This window comes from Ranitomeya imitator, chromosome 1, assembly GCF_032444005.1.
Source record: "Ranitomeya imitator isolate aRanImi1 chromosome 1, aRanImi1.pri, whole genome shotgun sequence".
NCBI classification, from domain to species: Eukaryota; Metazoa; Chordata; class Amphibia; order Anura; family Dendrobatidae; genus Ranitomeya; species Ranitomeya imitator.
The window spans coordinates 778,613,677-778,637,733 of record NC_091282.1 but is presented as its reverse complement, the minus strand read 5'-3'; the positions used below and the strand labels follow the sequence as shown (position 1 = coordinate 778,637,733).

General features: G+C 48.3%; 1 protein-coding gene across 4 annotated transcripts in view; it reads right to left on the bottom strand.

Annotated features, from left to right (window-relative positions):
* Positions 1 to 24,057, bottom strand: part of TDP1 (tyrosyl-DNA phosphodiesterase 1) — a 74,389-nt gene that overhangs the window by 10,649 nt on the left and 39,683 nt on the right. For all 4 annotated transcript variants that reach the window (XM_069736634.1, XM_069736615.1, XM_069736624.1 and 1 more), the window contains exons 13-14: positions 23,142 to 23,249; positions 7,576 to 7,678 (exon numbers count right to left, since the gene is read on the bottom strand). In XM_069736634.1, coding sequence (XP_069592735.1) covers positions 7,576 to 7,678; positions 23,142 to 23,249 — 211 coding nt within the window. The remainder of the gene's footprint in view (positions 1 to 7,575; positions 7,679 to 23,141; positions 23,250 to 24,057) is intronic.

Sequence of the window (24,057 nt, the reverse complement as noted above, 5' to 3'; positions counted from 1 at the left end):
GGGACCAGAAAATACAAGTAGCATCTACATAACCAGATATAAAGTCTTGTAGTTATTCTCGTATCCATTCACAAGAGAGAAATCAGCGCCCCATTAACCAGGCAGGAGTGCTTCATTACCACTCTGTGTATTCATACAGCAGAGGAAGAAATAACAATTAATGTAGAATTACAGGGTATTAAGACATCACAGTGTAGTTTTCTTCGCATGAGACTGTAATTCACTGGTATACAGACGCTGAGTGAATATTGCAGCCACAAATGTTGTAAGTAAAAGGCTCGCATGAGGCATTTATCCAGGACAGGATCAATTATACAGTCAAAAGCATATAATGATACCTGGCAGGCTGCAACCCATGGTGACCTTGTAGACGGAAACGCCGCGTATATAATACTACATGCCCGACATTATGGGGGCCGCACTGAGAAAGGTGAAGCAAGCGCCAACATTTAATGTAATCACATAGTCTGCAATACAAATTAGGGAATGACCCAGAGGCCAGAACAGTAAAAATGGCAATAAAACCAGCAGCTCCCCCAAAAGAAGCTGCAACACATACCGAAAGTGAGACATGAGTGCAGAGACGTTATCCAGAACATCGGACCAAGACCATTCTCAGTGAAGTCATTGATGAACTGTATAGGAGGGTGCAAAAAGATATCAGCGGTGACATCACTGAGAATGCCTCCTATCCATCACTAGAGATCAGCGGTGACATCACTGAGAATGACTCCTATCCATCACTAGAGATCAGCGGTGACATCACTGAGAATACCTCCTATCCACTAGAGATCAGCGGTGACATCACTGAGAATGTCTCCTATCCATCACTAGAGATCAGCGGTGACATCACTGAGAATACCTCCTATCCACTAGAGATCAGCGGTGACATCACTGAGAATGCCTCCTATCCATCACTAGAGATCAGCGGTGACATCACTGAGAATGCCTCCTATCCATCACTAGAGATCAGCGGTGACATCACTGAGAATGTCTCCTATCCATCACTAGAGATCAGCGGTGACATCACTGAGAATGCCTCCTATCCACTAGAGATCAGCGGTGACATAACTGAGAATGCCTCCTATCCATCACTAGAGATCAGCGGTGACATCACTGAGAATGCCTCCTATCCATCACTAGAGATCAGCGGTGACATCACTGAGAATGCCTCCTATCCATCACTAGAGATCAGAGGTGACATCACTGAGAATGCCTCCTATCCATCACTAGAGATCAGAGGTGACATCACTGAGAATGCCTCCTATCCATCACCAGAGATCAGAGGTGACATCACTGAGAATGCCTCCTATCCATCACTAGAGATCAGCGGTGACATCACTGAGAATGCCTCCTATCCATCACTAGAGATCAGCGGTGACATCACTGAGAATGTCTCCTATCCATCACTAGAGATCAGCGGTGACATCACTGAGAATGCCTCCTATCCACTAGAGATCAGCGGTGACATCACTGAGAATGCCTCCTATCCATCACTAGAGATCAGCGGTGACATCACTGAGAATGCCTCCTATCCATCACTAGAGATCAGAGGTGACATCACTGAGAATGCCTCCTATCCATCAATAGAGATCAGCAGTGACATCACTGAGAATGCCTCCTATCCATCACTAGAGATCAGCGGTGACATCACTGAGAATGCCTCCTATCCATCACTAGAGATCAGCGGTGACATCACTGAGAATGCCTCCTATCCATCACTAGAGATCAGCGGGGACATCACTGAGAATGTCTCCTATCCATCACTAGAGATCAGAGGTGACATCACTGAGAATGCCTCCTATCCACCACTAGAGATCAGAGGTGACATCACTGAGAATGCCTCCTATCCATCATTAGAGATCAGCGGTGACATGCCTCCTATCCATCACTAGAGATCAGAGGTGACATCACTGAGAATGCCTCCTATCCATCACTAGAGATCAGCGGTGACATCACTGAGAATGCCTCCTATCCATCACTAGAGATCAGCGGTGACATCACTGAGAATGCCTCCTATCCATCACTAGAGATCAGCGGTGACATCACTGAGAATGTCTCCTATCCATCACTAGAGATCAGAGGTGACATCACTGAGAATGCCTCCTATCCATCACTAGAGATCAGAGGTGACATCACTGAGAATGCCTCCTATCCATCACTAGAGATCAGCGGTGACATCACTGAGAATGCCTCCTATCCATCACTAGAGATCAGAGGTGACATCACTGAGAATGCCTCCTATCCATCACTAGAGATCAGGGGTGACATCACTGAGAATGCCTCCTATCCATCACTAGAGATCAGCGGTGACATCACTGAGAATGCCTCCTATCCATCACTAGAGATCAGAGGTGACATCACTGAGAATGCCTCCTATCCATCACTAGAGATCAGCGGTGACATCACTGAGAATGCCCCCTATCCATCACTAGAGATCAGCGGTGACATCACTGAGAATGACGCCTATCCATCACTAGAGATCAGCGGTGACATCACTGAGAATGACGCCTATCCATCACTAGAGATCAGAGGTGACATCACTGAGAATGCCTCCTATCCATCACTATAGATCAGAGGTAACATCACTGAGAATGCCTCCTATCCATCACTAGAGATCAGAGGTGACATCACTGAGAATGCCTCCTATCCACTAGAGATCAGAGGTGACATCACTGAGAATGCCTCCTATCCATCACTAGAGATCAGCAGTGACATCACTGAGAATGCCTCCTATCCATCACTAGAGATCAGCGGTGACATCACTGAGAATGCCTCCTATCCATCACTAGAGATCAGCGGTGACATCACTGAGAATGCCTCCTATCCATCACTAGAGATCAGCGGTGACATCACTGAGAATGTCTCCTATCCATCACTAGAGATCAGCGGTGACATCACTGAGAATGCCTCCTATCCATCACTAGAGATCAGAGGTGACATCACTGAGAATGCCTCCTATCCATCACTAGAGATCAGAGGTGACATCACTGAGAATGCCTCCTATCCATCACTAGAGATCAGCGGTGACATCACTGAGAATGCCTCCTATCCATCACCAGAGATCAGCAGTGACATCACTGAGAGAACCGCCTATCCATCACTAGAGATCAGCGGTTAAGAAAAAATTCCGGCACACTGCTACTGAAGATAGTCTTTCATTTATTGGTCAATCTTTGTATTTAATCACTTTTTTCAACAACGGTCGGTGAATTTTCAAACAAAAGGTTTTTTTGTCTCTCCATTCCTTGTTTGAAAATTCACCGTTGTTGAAAAAATTGATTAAATACAAAGATTGACCAATAAATGAAAGACTATCTTCAGTAGCAGTGTGCCGGAATTTTTTCTTAAGTGTATATATTTTTTCCTGAGCACCTCCATTTAAGTGGGCGCCTTCCTCATCGTTATTTTTTAGAGATCAGCGGTGACATCACTGAGAATGCCGCCTATCCATCACTAGAGATCAGCGGTGACATCACTGAGAATGCCTCCTATCCATCACCAGAGATCGGCGGTGACATCACTGAGAATGCCTCCTATCCATCACTAGAGATCAGAGGTGACATCACTGAGAATGCCTCCTATCCATCACTAGAGATCAGCAGTGACATCACTGAGAATGCCGCCTATCCATCACTAGAGATCAGCGGTGACATCACTGAGAATGCCTCCTATCCATCACCAGAGATCGGCGGTGACATCACTGAGAATGCCTCCTATCCATCACTAGAGATCAGAGGTGACATCACTGAGAATGCCTCCTATCCATCACTAGAGATCAGCAGTGACATCACTGAGAATGACGCCTATCCATCACTAGAGATCAGCGGTGACATCACTGAGAATGCCTCCTATCCATCACTAGAGATCAGAGGTGACATCACTGAGAATGCCTCCTATCCACTAGAGATCAGAGGTGACATCACTGAGAATGCCTCCTATCCATCACTAGAGATCAGCAGTGACATCACTGAGAATGCCTCCTATCCATCACTAGAGATCAGCGGTGACATCACTGAGAATGCCTCCTATCCATCACTAGAGATCAGCGGTGACATCACTGAGAATGCCTCCTATCCATCACTAGAGATCAGCGGTGACATCACTGAGAATGCCTCCTATCCATCACTAGAGATCAGCGGTGACATCACTGAGAATGCCTCCTATCCATCACTAGAGATCAGAGGTGACATCACTGAGAATGCCTCCTATCCATCACTAGAGATCAGAGGTGACATCACTGAGAATGCCTCCTATCCATCACTAGAGATCAGCGGTGACATCACTGAGAATGCCTCCTATCCATCACCAGAGATCAGCAGTGACATCACTGAGAGAACCGCCTATCCATCACTAGAGATCAGCGGTTAAGAAAAAATTCCGGCACACTGCTACTGAAGATAGTCTTTCATTTATTGGTCAATCTTTGTATTTAATCACTTTTTTCAACAACGGTCGGTGAATTTTCAAACAAAAGGTTTTTTTGTCTCTCCATTCCTTGTTTGAAAATTCACCGTTGTTGAAAAAATTGATTAAATACAAAGATTGACCAATAAATGAAAGACTATCTTCAGTAGCAGTGTGCCGGAATTTTTTCTTAAGTGTATATATTTTTTCCTGAGCACCTCCATTTAAGTGGGCGCCTTCCTCATCGTTATTTTTTAGAGATCAGCGGTGACATCACTGAGAATGCCGCCTATCCATCACTAGAGATCAGCGGTGACATCACTGAGAATGCCTCCTATCCATCACTAGAGATCAGAGGTGACATCACTGAGAATGCCTCCTATCCATCACTAGAGATCAGAGGTGACATCACTGAGAATGTCTCCTATCCACCACTAGAGATCAGAGGTGACATCACTGAGAATGTCTCCTATACATCACTAGAGATCAGAGGTGACATCACTGAGAATGTCTCCTATACATCACTAGAGATCAGAGGTGACATCACTGAGAATGCCTCCTATCCATCACTAGAGATCAGAGGTGACATCACTGAGAATGTCTCCTATCCACCACTAGAGATCAGCGGTGACATCACTGAGAATGTCTCCTATACATCACTAGAGATCAGAGGTGACATCACTGAGAATGCCTCCTATCCATCACCAGAGATCGGCGGTGACATCACTGAGAATGCCTCCTATCCATCACTAGAGATCAGAGGTGACATCACTGAGAATGCCTCCTATCCATCACTAGAGATCAGCAGTGACATCACTGAGAATGCCGCCTATCCATCACTAGAGATCAGCGGTGACATCACTGAGAATGCCTCCTATCCATCACCAGAGATCGGCGGTGACATCACTGAGAATGCCTCCTATCCATCACTAGAGATCAGAGGTGACATCACTGAGAATGCCTGCTATCCATCACTAGAGATCAGCAGTGACATCACTTAGAATGACGCCTATCCATCACTAGAGATCAGCGGTGACATCACTGAGAATGCCTCCTATCCATCACTAGAGATCAGAGGTGACATCACTGAGAATGCCTCCTATCCACTAGAGATCAGAGGTGACATCACTGAGAATGCCTCCTATCCATCACTAGAGATCAGCAGTGACATCACTGAGAATGCCTCCTATCCATCACTAGAGATCAGCGGTGACATCACTGAGAATGCCTCCTATCCATCACTAGAGATCAGCGGTGACATCACTGAGAATGTCTCCTATCCATCACTAGAGATCAGCGGTGACATCACTGAGAATGCCTCCTATCCATCACTAGAGATCAGAGGTGACATCACTGAGAATGCCTCCTATCCATCACTAGAGATCAGAGGTGACATCACTGAGAATGCCTCCTATCCATCACTAGAGATCAGCGGTGACATCACTGAGAATGCCTCCTATCCATCACCAGAGATCAGCGGTGACATCACTGAGAATGTCTCCTATCCATCACTAGAGATCAGCGGTGACATCACTGAGAATGCCTCCTATCCACTAGAGATCAGCGGTGACATCACTGAGAATGCCTCCTATCCATCACTAGAGATCAGCAGTGACATCACTGAGAATGCCTCCTATCCATCACCAGATATCAGCGGTGACATCACTGAGAATGCCTCCTATCCATCACTAGAGATCAGCGGTGACATCACTGAGAATGCCTCCTATCCATCACTAGAGATCAGCGGTGACATCACTGAGAATGCCTCCTATCCATCACTAGAGATCAGAGGTGACATCACTGAGAATGCCTCCTATCCATCACTAGAGATCAGCAGTAACATCACTGAGAATGCCTCCTATCCATCACTAGAGATCAGCGGTGTAATCACTGAGAATGCCTCCTATCCATCACTAGAGATCAGCGGTGACATCACTGAGAATGCCTCCTATCCACTAGAGATCAGCGGTGACATCACTGAGAATGCCTCCTATCCATCACTAGAGATCAGCAGTGACATCACTGAGAATGCCTCCTATCCATCACCAGATATCAGCGGTGACATCACTGAGAATGCCTCCTATCCATCACTAGAGATCAGCGGTGACATCACTGAGAATGCCTCCTATCCATCACTAGAGATCAGCGGTGACATCACTGAGAATGCCTCCTATCCATCACTAGAGATCAGAGGTGACATCACTGAGAATGCCTCCTATCCATCACTAGAGATCAGCAGTAACATCACTGAGAATGCCTCCTATCCATCACTAGAGATCAGCGGTGACATCACTGAGAATGCCTCCTATCCATCACTAGAGATCAGAGGTGACATCACTGAGAATGCCTCCTATCCATCACTAGAGATCAGCAGTAACATCACTGAGAATGCCTCCTATCCATCACCAGATATCAGCGGTGACATCACTGAGAATGCCTCCTATCCATCACTAGAGATCAGCGGTGACATCACTGAGAATGCCTCCTATCCATCACTAGAGATCAGCGGTGACATCACTGAGAATGCCTCCTATGCATCACTAGAGATCAGAGGTGACATCACTGAGAATGCCTCCTATCCATCACTAGAGATCAGCGGTGACATCACTGAGAATGCCGCCTATCCATCATTAGAGATCAGCGGTGACATCACTGAGAATGCCTCCTATCCATCACTAGAGACCAGCGGTGACATCACTGAGAATGCCAACTGTCCATCATTGAAGATCAGCGGTACCATTACATTTGCATTATAGGATTTGCTGTGTTATTGACTAGTGATGAGCGAGTATACTCGTTGCTCGGGTTTTCGCGAGCATGCTTGGGTGGTCTCTGAGTATTTGTGAGTGCTCGGAGATTTAGTTTTTGTTGACACAGCTGCATAATTTACGGCTGCTAGACAGCTTGAATACATGTGGGGATTCCCTAGCAACCCCCACATGTACTCAGGCTGGCTAACAGCCATAAATCATGCAGCTACGGTTGACAAATACTAAATCTCAGAGCACTCACAAACACTCAGAGACCACCCAAGCATGCTCGCGAAAACCCGAGCAACGAGTATATTCGCTCATCACTATTAGTGACTTATTTGCCTCCTGAGTAGCGCTCCAATCTAAATAGGTTAGATAACAACATAGACATTAGGGGCTCCAATTATAAACTCACAAAGGCTGATGGCATGAATAAGACCCCCAATTCATAGGAGCGGATAAACAGCTGGCTCCCGTTCTTCTCCAGAGACCCCCACGCTGCTTTGGAAAGGTTTGCACTGGGAAAACAAAAAAACACACTGTCAAAATTAGAACTTAACAGACATTCTACAATACAAAACCCCCCCACAAAAATTTACATCCAGAGCTGCAATCACAAAGCTGCTGGTGTCCTGTGCAGTGTGAGCACTGATTCTGTCATTAGAGCCGGGGGAATTTCGTCAGATGCTCTGAATGCGACTAGGGCAATAGGCCTGGATCTGCACAGGAGAGTGCCAAGCTGCGGCGCAGTGTTGCACAGTAGAAGGCACAGGCAGCCTGTGCCGTGTATGGTGCCCCTCTGATCAATGACTGGTGATGTCACTGGTATCCACATCGGCTGCATTGTTCTACAGCAGAAAGGTCACTCGCATTAGACGCGGTCAATGCACAACATGACAACCTGTCAAGCGCAATGCAACGGCATGAAACGCTTTGCCTCTCGTTCCCGATAAATCAGGGTAAGAGACACATTCGCAGCAGCGGCCTCACTGCGCCAGCTCCGGCTGAGAATAGCCCCAGGGTGCAGAGTCTGCGTTCCCTGATAATCTGCATTTTGCAGAGGAGGTCCTTTAATAGACCCCTGTATAGCAGTGGCTGAGAACGATGCCGAGGCCCCGGGAGTGGCTGCGCACTGCACCACTAGGATTACTTATCAGAACCCAAATATTGATAAGCACCACAAATTGGATGGAAGCTCTCCATTACATCAAACAGTGGAAAACTCATACTTCTCACAGCTGAGGGATTGTTACAATTGCAACCAGTGTAGATACGGTAATACTGTGATTGAAGACTGATACAATGCAAACTATTAAGGATTCATCTGTCTGCACAATATACATTTGTAACAAACTCTCAGTTGTGAGAAAGGTTAAGGAGCTTGACCATAAATGCACAATCCCTCAGTTTGACTGCTGGCACCTCCACAGATCCTGATAACGTGGACTCACTCTGCACTGTATGAATGGGGTCATAGCAAGCAACCACCATCTATAACATGTGACTGGAGCCGTGTCCACACATGCTCACTCTGGGACCCCTATTCTCATGATGGGTGGGGGTCCAACAGGTCAGACCCCAGGGATCCTACAATTATCACCTATGATGATGTGTCCAAGTGATCCAGGTTGTTTAATGGACCTCTCCTTTAAGTCTGTACAGGAACTGAGCCCCTTTGTTTAAACAGTGTTTACAGTCACTGACTGCAAGCAGAGGTCTTGAAAATTTTGAGGAACGGAACGTGAGATTACTTCTATGCAAATAATAGTAACATTGTTATTTATATAAAACCCAAAACTTTACATGCAGAAGCCCCCACAATTGCATCAAGCCTTGTTGTCAGCGCAAAGACAAAAAGCCCTCCGGCCCAAATGCATGCAGCAAATGACGGGAGAGGGAAGGGAGAGCATCGCGGGAGGGAGCAGCGCTCGTCAACGCATTTGTGGGACTGCGGGTAAAAGACTAGAAAAGTCGCAATTACGCCTCATTACCGTGATCTAGGATTCCTCGCGCCTCAAGAACGTAGAGACATGGAATCTCGCAACGAAACGGCTGTTGCCATAGCAACACAATACAGTTCGCTGCAATCTCAAAGAAAACTGCTATACAGGCAACAGGATGAGAATTCAGTGTATCCTTCCCCTTCACAATGCGTCTCGTTACCATCAATAAAATTCTTGCTTACCTGGGTACTGCATTTCTATAACCGCTCTGGTGTATAAAGGGGTGAAACAAGTATTGAACAAGTCACCTATTTTCTACGTAAATCTATTTGTCAAAGTGCTATTCACATGAAATTCTCCCCAAGATGTCGGTAACAACCCATCCAATACACACAGGCAAAGAAATCACCATAGATGTTCATAAATTTAAAAAAGAAAAGCACTGGAAAGTCCTGACACCCGCTGAAATGTAACTAGAAAGCAATCCTGTCACTTGGTGACATATAATATCAGCTGATTCAACTGATGGCCGATAAAAAGGTGTATCATTACCAAGGTGCCACACAAGAAACAGCTCATGATGGGGAAAACCAGTGTGACGTCTCAAGACCTTCAGAACATTATTGTTGCAAATCATACTGATGGCATTGGTCAAAAAAGAATTTGTAAACTACTGAAGGTTCCAGTGAGCACTTCTGGGGCTTTAATCCTGAAATTAAAACACACAATTTCATCATAAATGGGCCACGAGCAGGTGCTCCCATCAAGATTTCAAACAAGAAGATTGAAAAGAGTTATCAAAAGGGTGGTCCAAGAGCCAAGGACAACTGTACAGAGCTACAGAAAGACATGGAATCAGCAGGTACAATTGTTTCATGGCAAAAAATAAGTAATGCACTGAACCTAAATGGCCTGTATGCACGCTTACCACGCAACCTCCGTGACCTGTATGCACGCTCACCACGCAACCTCCGTGACCTGTATGCACGTTCACCACGCAACCTCCGTGACCTGTATGCACGCTCACCACGCAACCTCCGTGACCTGTATGCACGCTCACCACGCAACCTCCGTGACCTGTATGCACGCTCACCACGCAACCTCCGTGACCTGTATGCACGCTCACCACGCAACCTCCGTGACCTGTATGCACGCTCACCACGCAACCTCCGTGACCTGTATGCACGCTCACCACGCAACCTCCGTGACCTGTATGCACGCTCACCACGCAACCTCCGTGACCTGTATGCACGCTCACCACGCAACCTCCGTGACCTGTATGCACTCTCACCATGCAACTTCCGTGACCTGTATGCACGCTCACCACGCAACCTCCGTGACCTGTATGCACTCTCGAATACACATATATATAGAACAATGAAAATAATGAATACACATATATATAGAACAATGAGTTGTGCATTATGTTATAGGTTTGCTGTATGCACTCTAACCACGCAACTTCCGTGACCTGTATGCACTCTCACCACACAACCTCCGTGACCTGTATGCATGCTCACCACGCAACACTCCATTACTGAACTAAAAAGCATGATCACGCCATGTAAAGTTTGCTCAACAAGATTTAGTCAAGCCAGTAAAAATACTGGGAGAATATAGTCTGGTCAGATGAGACCAAAATTGAGCTATTTCGATGCCATAACACACCATGTCTGGAGGCCAAAAAGCACTGCATGCCAGCCCAAAAACACCATACCAGCAGTGAAGTGTGGAGGCCGTTTTTCAGCATAAGGCACTGGCAGACGTCATATAGTTGAAGAAGAATGAATGTAAAAATGTATCAAGACAATCTTGATAAAAATCTGCTGCCATCTACCAGGATGATTAAGATGAAAGGAGGGTGGACATTCCAGCAGGACAAAGATCCCAAAGAGAAAGCCGAGGAAACTCTCAATTGGTTTCAGAGAAAGAAAATAAATCTGCTAGAATGGCCGAGCCGATCACCAGACCGGAATCTAATAGAACATGTATGGAACGAACTAAAGCTCAGAGTTCATAGAAGGAGCCCACGGGACCTTCAGTATGTGAAGAGGATGTGTGGAGAAGAATGGGCCAAAATCACACCTGCGACTAGTTTCTTCATACAGGGGGCGTCTTGAAGCTTCATCACTAACAAAGGCTTTTGTATGAAGTATTGATTACATTTCGGTAACGTGTTCAATACGCTTCTTGATGTCATTTCTCATTATTAATTTATGGCCATCTATGGTGATTTCTTTGCCTGTGTGGATTGGATGCGTTGTTACCGATATCTTGGGGAGAATTTCTTGTCAATAGCACTTTGAAAAACAGATTTACTAAGAAAATTGGTGACGTGCAGTACCTGCTGTAGATCAGATCCTGGGAAAGCTGAGTGACAATGGGGTTAAGGTAAGAGGCGATACTGTGCAGGTCCATGGAGAAGAATGCAATGCAGGCTGCAAAGAGGCCCTACAAAGGCCAAACAGTCCACAAAAACTGGCAAAAGATGAGGACAGATATAAAACCAGCCACTGACAAAAGTTCCACAGAAGCCGCCCACAGCTCCATTACACCCACCACCCCCTGGAGGTCTGAGCTGATACTGCGACTTGATATAATCAGCTGCTTGTTGCTTAGAGACCCACAAAGTATTGTATCTCTCCACACAGGAAAATTAGCACTTAAAGAGAAACTACAGTCATTGCAGAACTGCACCGCAAGCTGCCAACAAAACACAGAACCTGGAATTATTATGGTGAATGCAGCTCTGGAGTATAATACAGGATGTAACTAAGGATTAGTAATGTAATGTATGTACACAGTTACTGCACCAGCAGAATAGTGAGTGCAGCTCTGGGGTATAATACAGGATGTAACTCAGAATCAGTAATGTATGTACACAGTGACTGCACCAGCAGAATAGTGAGTGCAGCTCTGGAGTATAATACAGGATGTAACTCAGGATCAGTAATGTATGTACACAGTGACTGCACCAGCAGAATAGTGAGTGCAGCTTTGGAGTATAATACAGGATGTAACTCAGGATCAGTAATGTAATGTATGTACACAGTGACTGCACCAGCAGAATAGTGAATGCAGCTCTGGGGTATAATACAGGATGTAACTCAGGATCAGTAATGTATGTACACAGTGACTGCACCAGCAGAATAGTGAATGCAGCTCTGGGGTATAATACAGGATGTAACTCAGGATCAGTAATGTCTGTACACAGTGACTGCACCAGCAGAATAGTGAGTGCAGCTCTGGAGGTGACTGGAGGACAGGTGCCCACAATCAGCCACACCCTGCTAGGAGCAGCACCTGCCTTGTGAGCTCCAGCACTTCCAGCAGGAGGCCCAGAGTCTGCCTCTCTTCTCCCCAGGGAGAGGCAGGCTTCCTGGGAGGCCGGCATGGCTTCCCAGGCTTCTGTTCCCCGGTCTGTGCCGGCGGGGGACAGAGAGCAGCAGCAGCAACCGGCCCAAGAGGGACTGAGGAGGTCGGGACGGGTGAGAAGAACCATACCCACCTACACCAACCCTGAGACGGCTCATCGTCCGCCCAGAGAGGGAGACAGGGGCACCCCAGGCCCTAGGAAGGAGAGCCCAGGAACATCCTGGGGGGAGACGAGCTCCGGCGAGTCCTCGAGTACCTTCTCCTCCCGAGTGGTCGCCATGCTACGTGAGTACGAGGACGCCGGCAAAGCACTGACCGGGCTGAAGGAGAAGCTGCGGGAGGCTCGGGTCCTGAACACCCAAGCCTCTAGCAAAGAGAAACCCGTGACCTCCCAGAGGTTCAGAGCCCTCAAAGATGAGATGGTCCGGTTAGTGCTCCTCCGGGAGGGGATTGAGAAAAGCGCAGGTCCCTTCCTGGAGAGGTTTAAGAACCAGCGGCGGTTCTCAGAAATGAAGGGGTTAAATACCTCAGGAGAGCCGCCAGCCGGCGTCCTAAGCGACGAGGAGGAGGAGGAGGACAACGTGGCTGTGACTGGAGTCCTACAAGCTGGAACCAGCCGGGAGAGTGAGTCGCAGAGCCGACAACAGGGAAGCGGCCTCCCGGCACGGCAGAGGTCTCCGACAGCACAGGAGTCTCCAGTGAACCTGGACCGCTTTTCCTTTGGTGAGGACGAGCCAGCAGAGGAATCCAAGAAGAGGAAGAAGACAAGGAAGGAGACCGCACGGGAGGTGGTGAGTTACAAATATGTACTGATGGATGATGTTACACCTACCGCCTCCTGTGTAAACCCCACCAAACCTAAAGGCACGGGCTCTGCAGTGGGTCCGGGCATAGGCAAGGTGGGGAGAGGAGGAGGACGTCTGGCGGTGCTGCCGTCTGTGCGGGGAACAGTGCAGGGGGCGAGGCTGTGGAGGTACTCACGGCGCCGGACATAGGGGACCCCGAGGAGTTTCCCTCACTGCCCTCTACGGCTAAGCCGGTTATCACCGGGGCTGAAGGGGGCGAGGGGGATGTCCACGCTGTTGCGATAGGGGGACGGTGTGGGCAGACTCCATCCCTGCTCACTACGGCTGAGCCGGCCGACGCCGGGGCTGTGGGGGGCAGGTCCGAGAGACTTGGTGCGGCGAAAGAGGGGCGCACTGTTGTGACAGGGGCGCAGTGCGCCTCAATAGAGAAGAGGCATGCGGCTGCGACAGGGGAGCAGCGAGTCCAAAAAGGAAAAAAAAAAGCAGGAAAAATCATCTGCAGGGAACACTGGGCGCCCTGCAGTGACAGGAGGACAGAGTGCCCCGAAGTCTGTGGGTGCGGGGCAGGCAGCGCCCCCCAACAAGCAGCAGGCCCAGGATAATAAAATACAAACTGCTGCAGTGGGGGGGCAAGGAGCTCCAGAGACACAACACAGCACCAATCAAGGGAAACCGGGTGTGGTGCTGCACCCCTCCCCCGGTCCAGCAGGTGTGAGTGCAGAGAAGCCAGACACAAGTGAGGAAGGAATGGATGTTACTGTGGAAGGTGCAGAGAACACTGGGACAAATGGTGGTGAGAATACTGGTAATAAAGTGACGGGAAGTGGTGGCAATGGTAAGGGGAATGATGGGAGTAGTAGTGGAGTGAATGGTGGGAGTAGTGGTGGAGTGAATGGTGGGAGTAGTGGTGGAGTGAATGATGGGAGTAGTGGTGGAGTGAATGATGGGAGTAGTGGTGGAGTGAATGATGGGAGTAGTGGTGGAGTGAATGATGGGAGTAGTGGTGGAGTGAATGATGGGAGTAGTGGTGTTGCGAATGATGGGAGTAGTGGTGTTGCAAATGATGGGAGTAGTGGTGTTGCAAATGATGGGAGTAGTGGTGGAGTGAATGAGGAGAGCATTACTGGTGTTGGTGGAGGGGAAGCAGGTAGTGGTCCCGTTGCCCCCCCCCAGCGGTGGCGGGGGCTTCAGCCCCAAGCTATTCAGGAGCTGTCACTGCTGGGGGTAGTAGTGCGCCCTTGTCTGGTGACCCTGAGGATGGTGACTTGCAGCAGCGCTTCCTGGACGCCCTGAGGAGAGGGGAGAGTTCCATCAATGTAGAGGGGAGGGAGGTTGATCTGTCTTTCTGGATAGAGAGACACGGTCTTTCTGCCTTCCAAGATAGAGGGGCAGAGACTGTCTGGTCTCTGCCGACACCGGGGCAGAGGAGTAACCGTAGGAATGTGGCCCGTCTCCAGTGGGTAAGCAAGGATGCCTGTCCTGACCGGTCAAAGGTTGCTGAGCTCCTGCTGGAGATGGGCTTCGTGGCATATGACATCTTTGCCTTGATCCATCCCTATGGGACCTCCTACTTCGATGTCAGCTTCGTGAGACCGGAGGGCCTTGAGCTTTTCTGGTCTCGCCATGAGCTGGCTCGGGGTTGCCCCGAATGGCGGGGTTTCCTTGCTGTAGCAATATCCCGCCAGAACTCAGTCAGGAAGGTGACCGTTTTGACTAGTAACGAGTCACTTTCCTGTGTCGACATCTCTACCTGGGTTGGACGATACGGCGACATCGTCGGTATTCCCGAGAAGACCCTTGATGAGCATGGTATCTGGTCAGGAGCCTGGACCTTCATGGTGAAATTGAAGGTTTCAGGAAACACTGTTACCCATATCCCTTCCTCAACATTTTTGGGGAGGGACAGGATCTTGATTTTCTACCGGGGGCAGCCTAAGGTCTGTCACAGGTGCGGCAGCCCCACACACTTCAGTGCGCAGTGTACCACCCAGAAATGCGCACTGTGTGGGGACCTCGGCCATCTTGCTGCTACCTGTGGCAGGATTAGGTGTAACCTGTGTGGTGACCTCGGTCACCCGTTCAGTCGCTGTCCGCGTTCCTTTTGCCAATGCGGTCCTAAAAGCGGCGAGTGTGGGACAGGCGAAAGCCGGGACCAATCTCGCCGGTGAAGGAACCAGCAGAGGTGGGGGAGGCAGGGAACCGGTGAGGAGCAGGCTGCCGCCATCCAATATCAGGCGGCAGGAGCAGCGCCATGGGAACAGGGGGCAGGGAGTAATGACCCTAAACTCTGACCCGGGTGCTTCACTTGCAGCTGAGGATCCTAAAGACAGTCAATTGAGCGAGGAAGTCAAGAGACTTGAAAGGGAGGAGCAAAAGGACGCCATGCCTGCCCAGGAACCTTCATCCGGTGACAGTCTGGATGAGGGAGAGGGCGAGTGGTCACAGCAAAAGAGAAAAAGGGTAACAGGAAAACAACTAAGGATAAGAGGGGGTCCGGGCCTCGAGCCTCCTCCTTGGAGTGCGACCCCTCTGACTCTGTAGCCCTGATCCAGGTGCCATTGGAAGGTCCAGCCGCCCCCCTCTGGTGGATCTCTCTAACCGGTTTCGGGCCCTCCAGGACTCCCCTCCAGAGGGGGGCGATGGGGACCCGGGGCCGGAGGTTGCGGACAAGGTTGTTGGGGCTCAGGAGGTCGCTGGGTCTTCTTCTCAGGGGGCAAACACAAAGTCTTCTGGGGGGGGGGGGGACTACCTCAGGACCACCAGACAAGGGCCAGAGTGTATGTAAGGAGAGAATGGATGAGTCTGTTTGTCTTAAGCGCACTAAAAACTCATCAATGTCAAAGGAAGAGGGTGAAACTGTTGGGGGTGGGAAGAAAAAGGCTATCTAATTCAATCAATCATGATGGCGGCACCCACCCCGTTGACGCTGGCAACCATTAATGTTGCCAGCATAAAGTCAGAAGCGGCAAGGTACATGGCCTTTCATTTTCTCGGCCAACTTGATGCCGACATTTTGTTTTTGCAGGAGACCAGGTTGACCGACCTATCAACCATGCATAAGGCAAGGCGGGAGTGGAGGCACGGGCCCTCCTACTGGTCTCTTGCGGCCGAGCCGTATAGCGGGGTGGCGGTCCTTTTTAAGACCGCAGCGGTTGAATGCAGACGATTGATCGAGTTAGAAATGGGGAGATGCTTGATCCTAGATGTCTCCATGGGGGGACAGGAGCTTCGGCTCATTAACATCTACGGTCCCCAGTCCAAGTGGGACCGCAAGTGTCTCTTCATGAAGATCAAACCTTTCTTATTTTCGAGCCGGCAGGTGGTCTTTGGAGGGGATTTCAACAACGTCACGAGACCCTGTGATAGAGGAGGTTCCGGAGACCGGCTGGCTTATGATTGCGTCGCGCTAAATAGGATAGTAAGTGAGGCACGCCTGGTGGATGTCCACATCCGGCACAACACAGGCCACGCGGGGTTCACCTTTTTTAGAGGTAGTCAGTGCAGGTCTAGGATAGACAGGTTTTATTTGAAGGAGGAGGCCGTCTCTTCGCCGTTGTCGGTTGTGGAGGTGGAATTCTCCGATCACTGTTTGATTATGTTTTCTCTGAGCGTTACCGAGACTCCTCGGATGGGAAGAGGTTATTGGAAACTGAATTCGTCACTCCTTGAGGAAGAAGCTGTAAGACGGTCCTTTGAGGAATTTCTTCAGAGCCAGGTACCGCTGCTGGGCCTAAGTAACACTAAGTCTGAGTGGTGGGAGATGTTCAAACATCGGGTGGCGAGATTCTTCCGGCAACTCTCGAACCTCAGAAGCCTGAACAGGGATCGCCTGTATCAGAGCCTGAGGAGGAAACTCGAGCATCTTGTCTCGACTGGGGGTAGCCGCGAGGTGATCTCCAGTGTGAAATTCTTGCTAAAGAGGTGTCAGTACGATAGGCACGCATCTTTGGTTTTTGAGAGGGACTACGGGAAGTACTACTCACCCGACCCTTACAGAAGCTGCAAGATGTCAGTGAATAGTAAGATAGTGACAGGGCTGATGGACAGTACAGGATCCCTGAGAAGGTCCAGATCAGGGATCTTGGAGGTCGTCAGTTCATACTACTCGCACCTCTTGGGAAGGAAGGAACTGGATCGTGACAGGATGTCGGCTTTCCTGGCTGAAGCTGTTCCAGAGCCAGGGGCTGACCTCTCGCTGGGCGGTTTGACAGAAGCGATCAAAGAAGAGGAAGTGAGACTGGCGATCGATGGGCTTCGGCCCAAAAAAAAAAAAAATCGCCAGGTCCGGATGGCTTAACATCCAAGTTCTTTAAGACCTTTAGGGACTCCTTGGTCCCCCTCTTGACTCAGGTGTTTAATGAGTGTCTCTCCTCGGGCACTCTGCCGAGATCATTAAGGAGGTCGGCTTTGATCATTTTGTCAAAGGGTAAGGATCCGTCACGCATTGAGAATTGGCGTCCCATATCACTTCTCAATGTGGACAGGAAGGTTTTGGCTAAGATACTTTTCAACAGGCTGGTGAAGTTTGCGCCACGGCTCCTTTCGGAGGCCCAGCACTGTTGCGTTCCTGGCCGTACCACTTTCAGTGCTGTTCTGGGTGTCCGAGAGGCCGTGGAGCGGGGCAGGGCAGGCCTTTGGAAAGGGTTCTTGCTGACCCTGGATCAGGCAAAAGCCTTTGATCGGGTCAACCACGAGTACCTCTGGTCCACTCTTTTGAGGTATGGTCTGCCTGGAGGGTTTGTGGACTGGCTTAAGACCTTATACGCAGGGGCTGAGACTTTCCCTCTGGTAAACGGGTGGATTGGACAACCTTTCGGGGTGGGATCTGGTGTCCGCCAGGGCTGCCCTCTTAGCCCTTTGCTTTACGCGTTTGCGATCGATCCCTTCCTCAGAAGGGTTGATTGTGGACCGTTGGCGGGGGTGGGGATGGGCGGGTTGGCGCCAGAGGCTATCCTGAGGGTAGTGGCCTACGCGGACGACGTTACCGTCTTTGTTTCTTCACAAGAGGAGGCGATGGTGGTGATGTCAGAAGTGGAGAGCTACTCGGAGGCATCCGGGTCCAAGGTCAACCAGGACAAGTGTGAGAGTCTCTGGCTGGGAGGCGGGGATCCCACGTTTGATCTTCCGGACACCCTCCCCGAACCCCAAGAACATGCCAAAGTCCTAGGCATAGAATTTGGCCAGGGTGATTACCCCACGAAAAACTGGGAAGGCAGAATCAAAGGTGTCGCCCAAAGAGTGGACCAATGGAAGGGTTGGTCTTTGACCCTGAGGGAAAGGGTTGACCTGTGCAAAGCTTTCCTGCTCCCCTTGCTAATCTACCTGGGCAGCGTCTGTGTCTTGCCGGAGCCTCTCTGGACACGGGTCTACAGTCTATTCTTCCAGATGTTATGGGGGAATAGACTAAACCTAGTCAAACGGGAGGTCACTTATCGCACGAGGAGACTAGGGCGGTTGAATATGGTGAACCCCGTGGTGTTTCTAGTGAATACCTTTTTGAAAGTTAACGTGGCAAACCTCTGGAAAGAGAGGGCTCCTCCGTGGGTATTCTCCTGCAAAGGATGGTTTCAGCCTTTCTTCCAGGAATGGGAGACAGGGGGAAGATTGAAGGATCTTCGCACACCCCACGGGCATCTCCCGGCTTATGTTACCCCGGTTCTGAAAATGATGCGCCGGTGGGGTCTGGGAATGTGGGAGGTGAGGTCCCTCCCGAGGAAACTCCTTGATATGCGGGTCTTGCTTTCGCATTTTCAGAGACCATTGGTCCTCAAGGACTGCCCGAGTCGGGATCTAGAGGTTGGGTTGAGTTTGTTAAATTCTAGCAGGATCCCCAAGAAGTATTGGGACTTGACTTGGCGCTGCTTCCAAGGTAAGTTGTATGTGAGGGACAATTTGAAGCACAGGAGCTCCGTGGACAGGAATTGTCCCTGTGAGGCTTGCGCTACCATGCTGGAAAGCATGGAGCACTTCCTGCTTCATTGTCCCTTTAATACAGAGGTGTACAACAGGGTGGGCGCTTCCATTGGTTGGCCGCGGCTGGCCACTCTGTCCTATGCCGAGTGGGCCTATGGAGCGTTCAGAGACCTCGGGAGAAGGGACCGAGCCACTTTATTCTTAGTCAGCGCAGTGGTCAGGTATTTCACGTGGAACGCACGAGTTTTAGTTTCGACGCAGAGTAAAATCCTCCATGTAGATGAAGTTTGTAGCAGCATCCTAGGTGCCCTGGTGAAGGTGCGTTCTCTGGAGTGCGAAAGACTGGGTGCCCGGAGGGCGGCCCATCTCTGGAGGGGTTTCTCTTTCAGGGTGCCTTAGTCCATTAGCGCTCCTATATCCTGGTGGTGGGCTGATGTCTTTACACCCTAGATTTTTGTTTTGTATTTCTGTTCCTTGAATAGAAGGTTTGCAGGCATCGAACTTGAGCCTCGGGTGGTGAGAATGTAGGTTGTGTTCTGTGATGTTGGTTTATGTATATATTGTATATAATGTATTGTATATATTGTATATAGTGTGTTTAATAGAGGGTCTTAGTTAGGTTGGGTGGGGGGATTGGGGGGTTCAACGGCGGTGATAAGAGACTGATCTGGCCTGGCCCAGGCCCCGCCTGGGGAAAAACTTTGGGGCCTGATCCTAGCTCGGATGATTCCTGAACTTTGTGGCCAGAGCTGGATCAGGGGTGGCGGGATAGTTAGAGTAGGTGTGTGTATATATATTTAAAAAAAAAAAAAATTATTAAAAATAAATAAAAATAAAAAAAAATTAAAAATAATAATAAAAAAACAAACAAACAAAAAATGTTAATGTTGTACACTGTATTGTATTTAGGTTTGTTGTAGGGTGAATGTCGTGGTGTAAGGGGGGCTGTAAGGTGAGGCAGTGGGACCAGTAGGGTTTTGTTGTGTTTGCGGTGTTGTATAGTGTTTGGTTTAGTATAATGTGTTTATAGTGTATATATTGTATATAATATTGTATATAGGACGGTGTGAATGTAGTTGGGGTTGTATATAGTAGTATGAATGAAGCTGGGCCGGGGGTCTTACATGATTTTATACTATTTATTATTTATAATTTTTTACAGGTATTCACGTAAGTTGAGTATTTTGTTTGTTGTCTTTTAGTTTTTTTTTTTTTTTTATGTTATTGGAATTTTTCTTTCTCGTCCCTGATTTGTAGGTCATGAACTTTCTCCATTTTTGTTCCATTTCCGGTTTATTACTTTGTGGCTTTTGTCGTGTGATTGGAGCTTTGTTCTTATGTTCTGTTCTGTTGTGTTTTATTTGTAATGTATCACAGTTATTGTCATGTAAAGTATTTCTATTTTATTTAATAAAAGACCTACAGGATGTAACTCAGGATCAGTAATGTATGTACACAGTGACTGCACCAGCAGAATAGTGAGTGCAGCTCTGGAGTATAATACAGGATGTAACTCAGGCTCAGTAATGTATGTACACAGTGACTGCACCAGCAGAATTGTGAGTGCAGCTCTGGAGTATAATAAAGGATGTAACTCAGGATCAGTAATGTAATGTATGTACACAGTGATTGCACCAGCAGAATAGTGAGTGCAGTTCTGGAGTATAATACAGGATGTAACTCACGATCAGTAATGTAATGTATGTACACAGTGACTGCACCAGCAGAATAGTGAGTGCAGTTCTGGAGTATAATACAGGATGTAACTCAGGATCAGTACAGGATCAGTAATGTAATGTATGTACACAGTGACTGCACCAGCAGAATAGTGAGTGCAGTTCTGGAGTATAATACAGGATGTAACTCACGATCAGTAATGTTATGTATGTACACAGTGACTGCACCAGCAGAATAGTGAGTGCAGCTCTGGAATATAATACAGGATAAGTAATACAGTGTAGTGGATATACAGATTTACTTGTGAAGTACATAAGCGGCACCCACCCACTGCTTGTCAACATGCAACTATATAAATGAACCTCGGTCATGGACTCCTAGCAACCCCATCCCAGTGAGAATTCCCTGCCCGATCGTGAATGGCGGCACGCTCCATGTATTTGCATGAAGATGTTTTGCATTTTTGTTACTCTTTACAAATAAAAAAAAAGACAAGCCATAATGAGAAGCTTTTATATAAGACTGCAGGAAATCTCGCTGCCATCGCTATGGAAACTTGGGATAAGAGCCCCACTTGGCGCTCCGAACTCTTCACATACTTGAGGGTCACTGAGCCGTATTCCAGCCGAGAGCGACTGACGCCTCCGTGTACACAGGAACTTGTGCTGCTGCTTAAAGGAGCGGCAACAGAGAAAAAAAAATTCTACACCCAAACCATCAAATTACTGCTGAAAGCTCCCCAGTTTTAGCAAACAGTTCAGGCCCCGAGCCACAACCTATATTAGGCCATTTTAGAGACTATGGAAAGCCACTTTTGGTCACCAGCGGATAACTTTAGAGATTCCCCTTTAAGTGTCTGTGCTAGGAAAGCTGCGTTATGATGCAGTATATGGAGCAGCAATGTGTCACCCAGCTCTGACCTTCTGCCGTGTGATGGCAGAATACACATCGCACGTCCACCACCCTATTGACATGGGCCAACGACAGACTCCGCTCTGCTACATCATTGCTCATTTGTAATGTTACACGAACATGACAGATTCTGTTCCTTTAAACTACTCTGTGTGCAGTCAAGATACAAACCATTTTCCGTGCATCATCTTTTCCTCCCTTCCTTCCGAGAGCCGTAACTTTTTATTTTCCCCATTGACATTGCTGTACGTTGCTTTTTTGGCAGGACCAGTGGCTAATATTTATATATTGTTTTACTCTATTGTTTAGTCCTTTTTTGAGGTTTGAACCTGCTATTGCTTGTTCTACAAATGGCGATACCCTAGGAATGTATATAGCCTGCCAGCTGCACACAGGGGGACCCCAGTGACATTTGCTCTAAGGGGTTAAGCTACAAAGATTTCAACAAGAGCTTGGTGGGACGTCCGGATATTCGGCAGGTGCAGAAAATTATTGGCGGCATTCAGCGGCGCCATTTATTGTCTTGATTCTATTTATTTGGGAAGTGAAGCAAAAACAACAAATAAATCAATGTATTCCCGAGTACAGCAGAGCCGGCATTGTGTTCCGCGCATAGCTTACATAAAAGGCGGTATAGATCCGAGGGGACGCTTTGTGTCAGGACAAAGGGTGCTGCGAACACAAGGACTGCGCCGCAATGCCAGCCGACAACCCGAGAAGTCACTGCAGGTCAAGTGATTGAGTTGTTGTCAGGATTAGTACAACACGTGCCTGACTAGAGGACTTCTGGAGTAATGGAAGTGAATGATCACTGTGTTATCTGTGGTGTTACATAGGACTGCATGTGATATTACTACATTATCTGTACTCAAACCGTTATCACTGTTATCTGTGGTGTTACATAGGACTGCATGTGATATTACTACATTATCTGTACTCAAACCGTTATCACTGTTATCTGTGGTGTTACATAGGACTGCATGTGATATTACTACATTATCTGTACTCAAACCGTTATCACTGTTATCTGTGGTGTTACATAGGACTGCATGTGATATTACTACATTATCTGTACTCAAACCGTTATCACTGTTATCTGTGGTGTTACATAGGACTGCATGGGACATCTACTACACTATCTGTACTCAGAGTTATCACTGTGTTATCTGTGGTGTTACATAGGACTGCATGGGACATCTACTACACTATCTGTACTCAGAGTTATCACTGTGTTATCTGTGGTGTTACATAGGACTGCAGGGGACATCCATTACATTATCTACACAGATCTGAGAGGTTGGGATAGGAGACTTTATATAATGCGATACAACCTCATATTAAACACAGCTTTCTACCTCGACACTAGGAACCACGCTAGCTCCCGGCAGTCCGGCGATACCCGCATGTAAGTCTTGATGTGGGGCATGGCTCTGCTGCGGCCTGAAGTTTCTGCCTTCCATTTGCTGCAATAAAAAGGAACAGGGTCAGTGGAGAATTCAGTATTATCCATAGATTACAGTCTGCAACTGCTTCATATTTCCTGCTCTTTCAAGAAGAGTTTAAAGGTACCGTTACACTAAACGATTTACCAACCATCACGACCAGCGATACGACCTGGCTGTAATCGTTGGTAAGTCGTTGTGTGGTCGCTGGGGAGCTGTCACACAGACAGCTCTCTCCTGCGACCAACGATCCGGGGAACAACTTCGGCATAGTTGAAACTGTCTTCAACGATGCCGAAGTCTCCGGGTAACCAGGGTAAACATCGGGTTACTAAGTGCAGGGCTGTGCTTAGTAACCCGATATTTACCCTGGCTACCATTGTAAAAGTAAAAAAAAAAAACAGTACATACTCACATTCCGATGTCTGTCACGTCCCCCGGCGTCAGCGTCCCTGCACTGTGTAAGCGCCGGCCTTAAAGCAGAGCGGTGACGTCACCGCTGTGCTCTGCTTTACGGCCGGCCGGCGCTGACACAGTCAGTGCGGGAAGCTGACGCCGGGGGACGTGACAGACAACGGAATGTGAGTATGTACTGTTTTTTTTTTTTTTTTTTTTTAACTTTTACAATGGTAACCAGGGTAAATATCGGGTTACTAAGCGCGGCCCTGCGCTTAATAACCCAATATTTACCCTGTTACCAGTGAACACATCGCTGGATCGGCGTCACACACGCCGATTCAGCGATGACAGCGGGTGATCAGCGACCAAAAAAAGGTCCTGATCATTCCCAGCGACCAACGATCTCCCAGCAGGGGCCTGATCGTTGGTC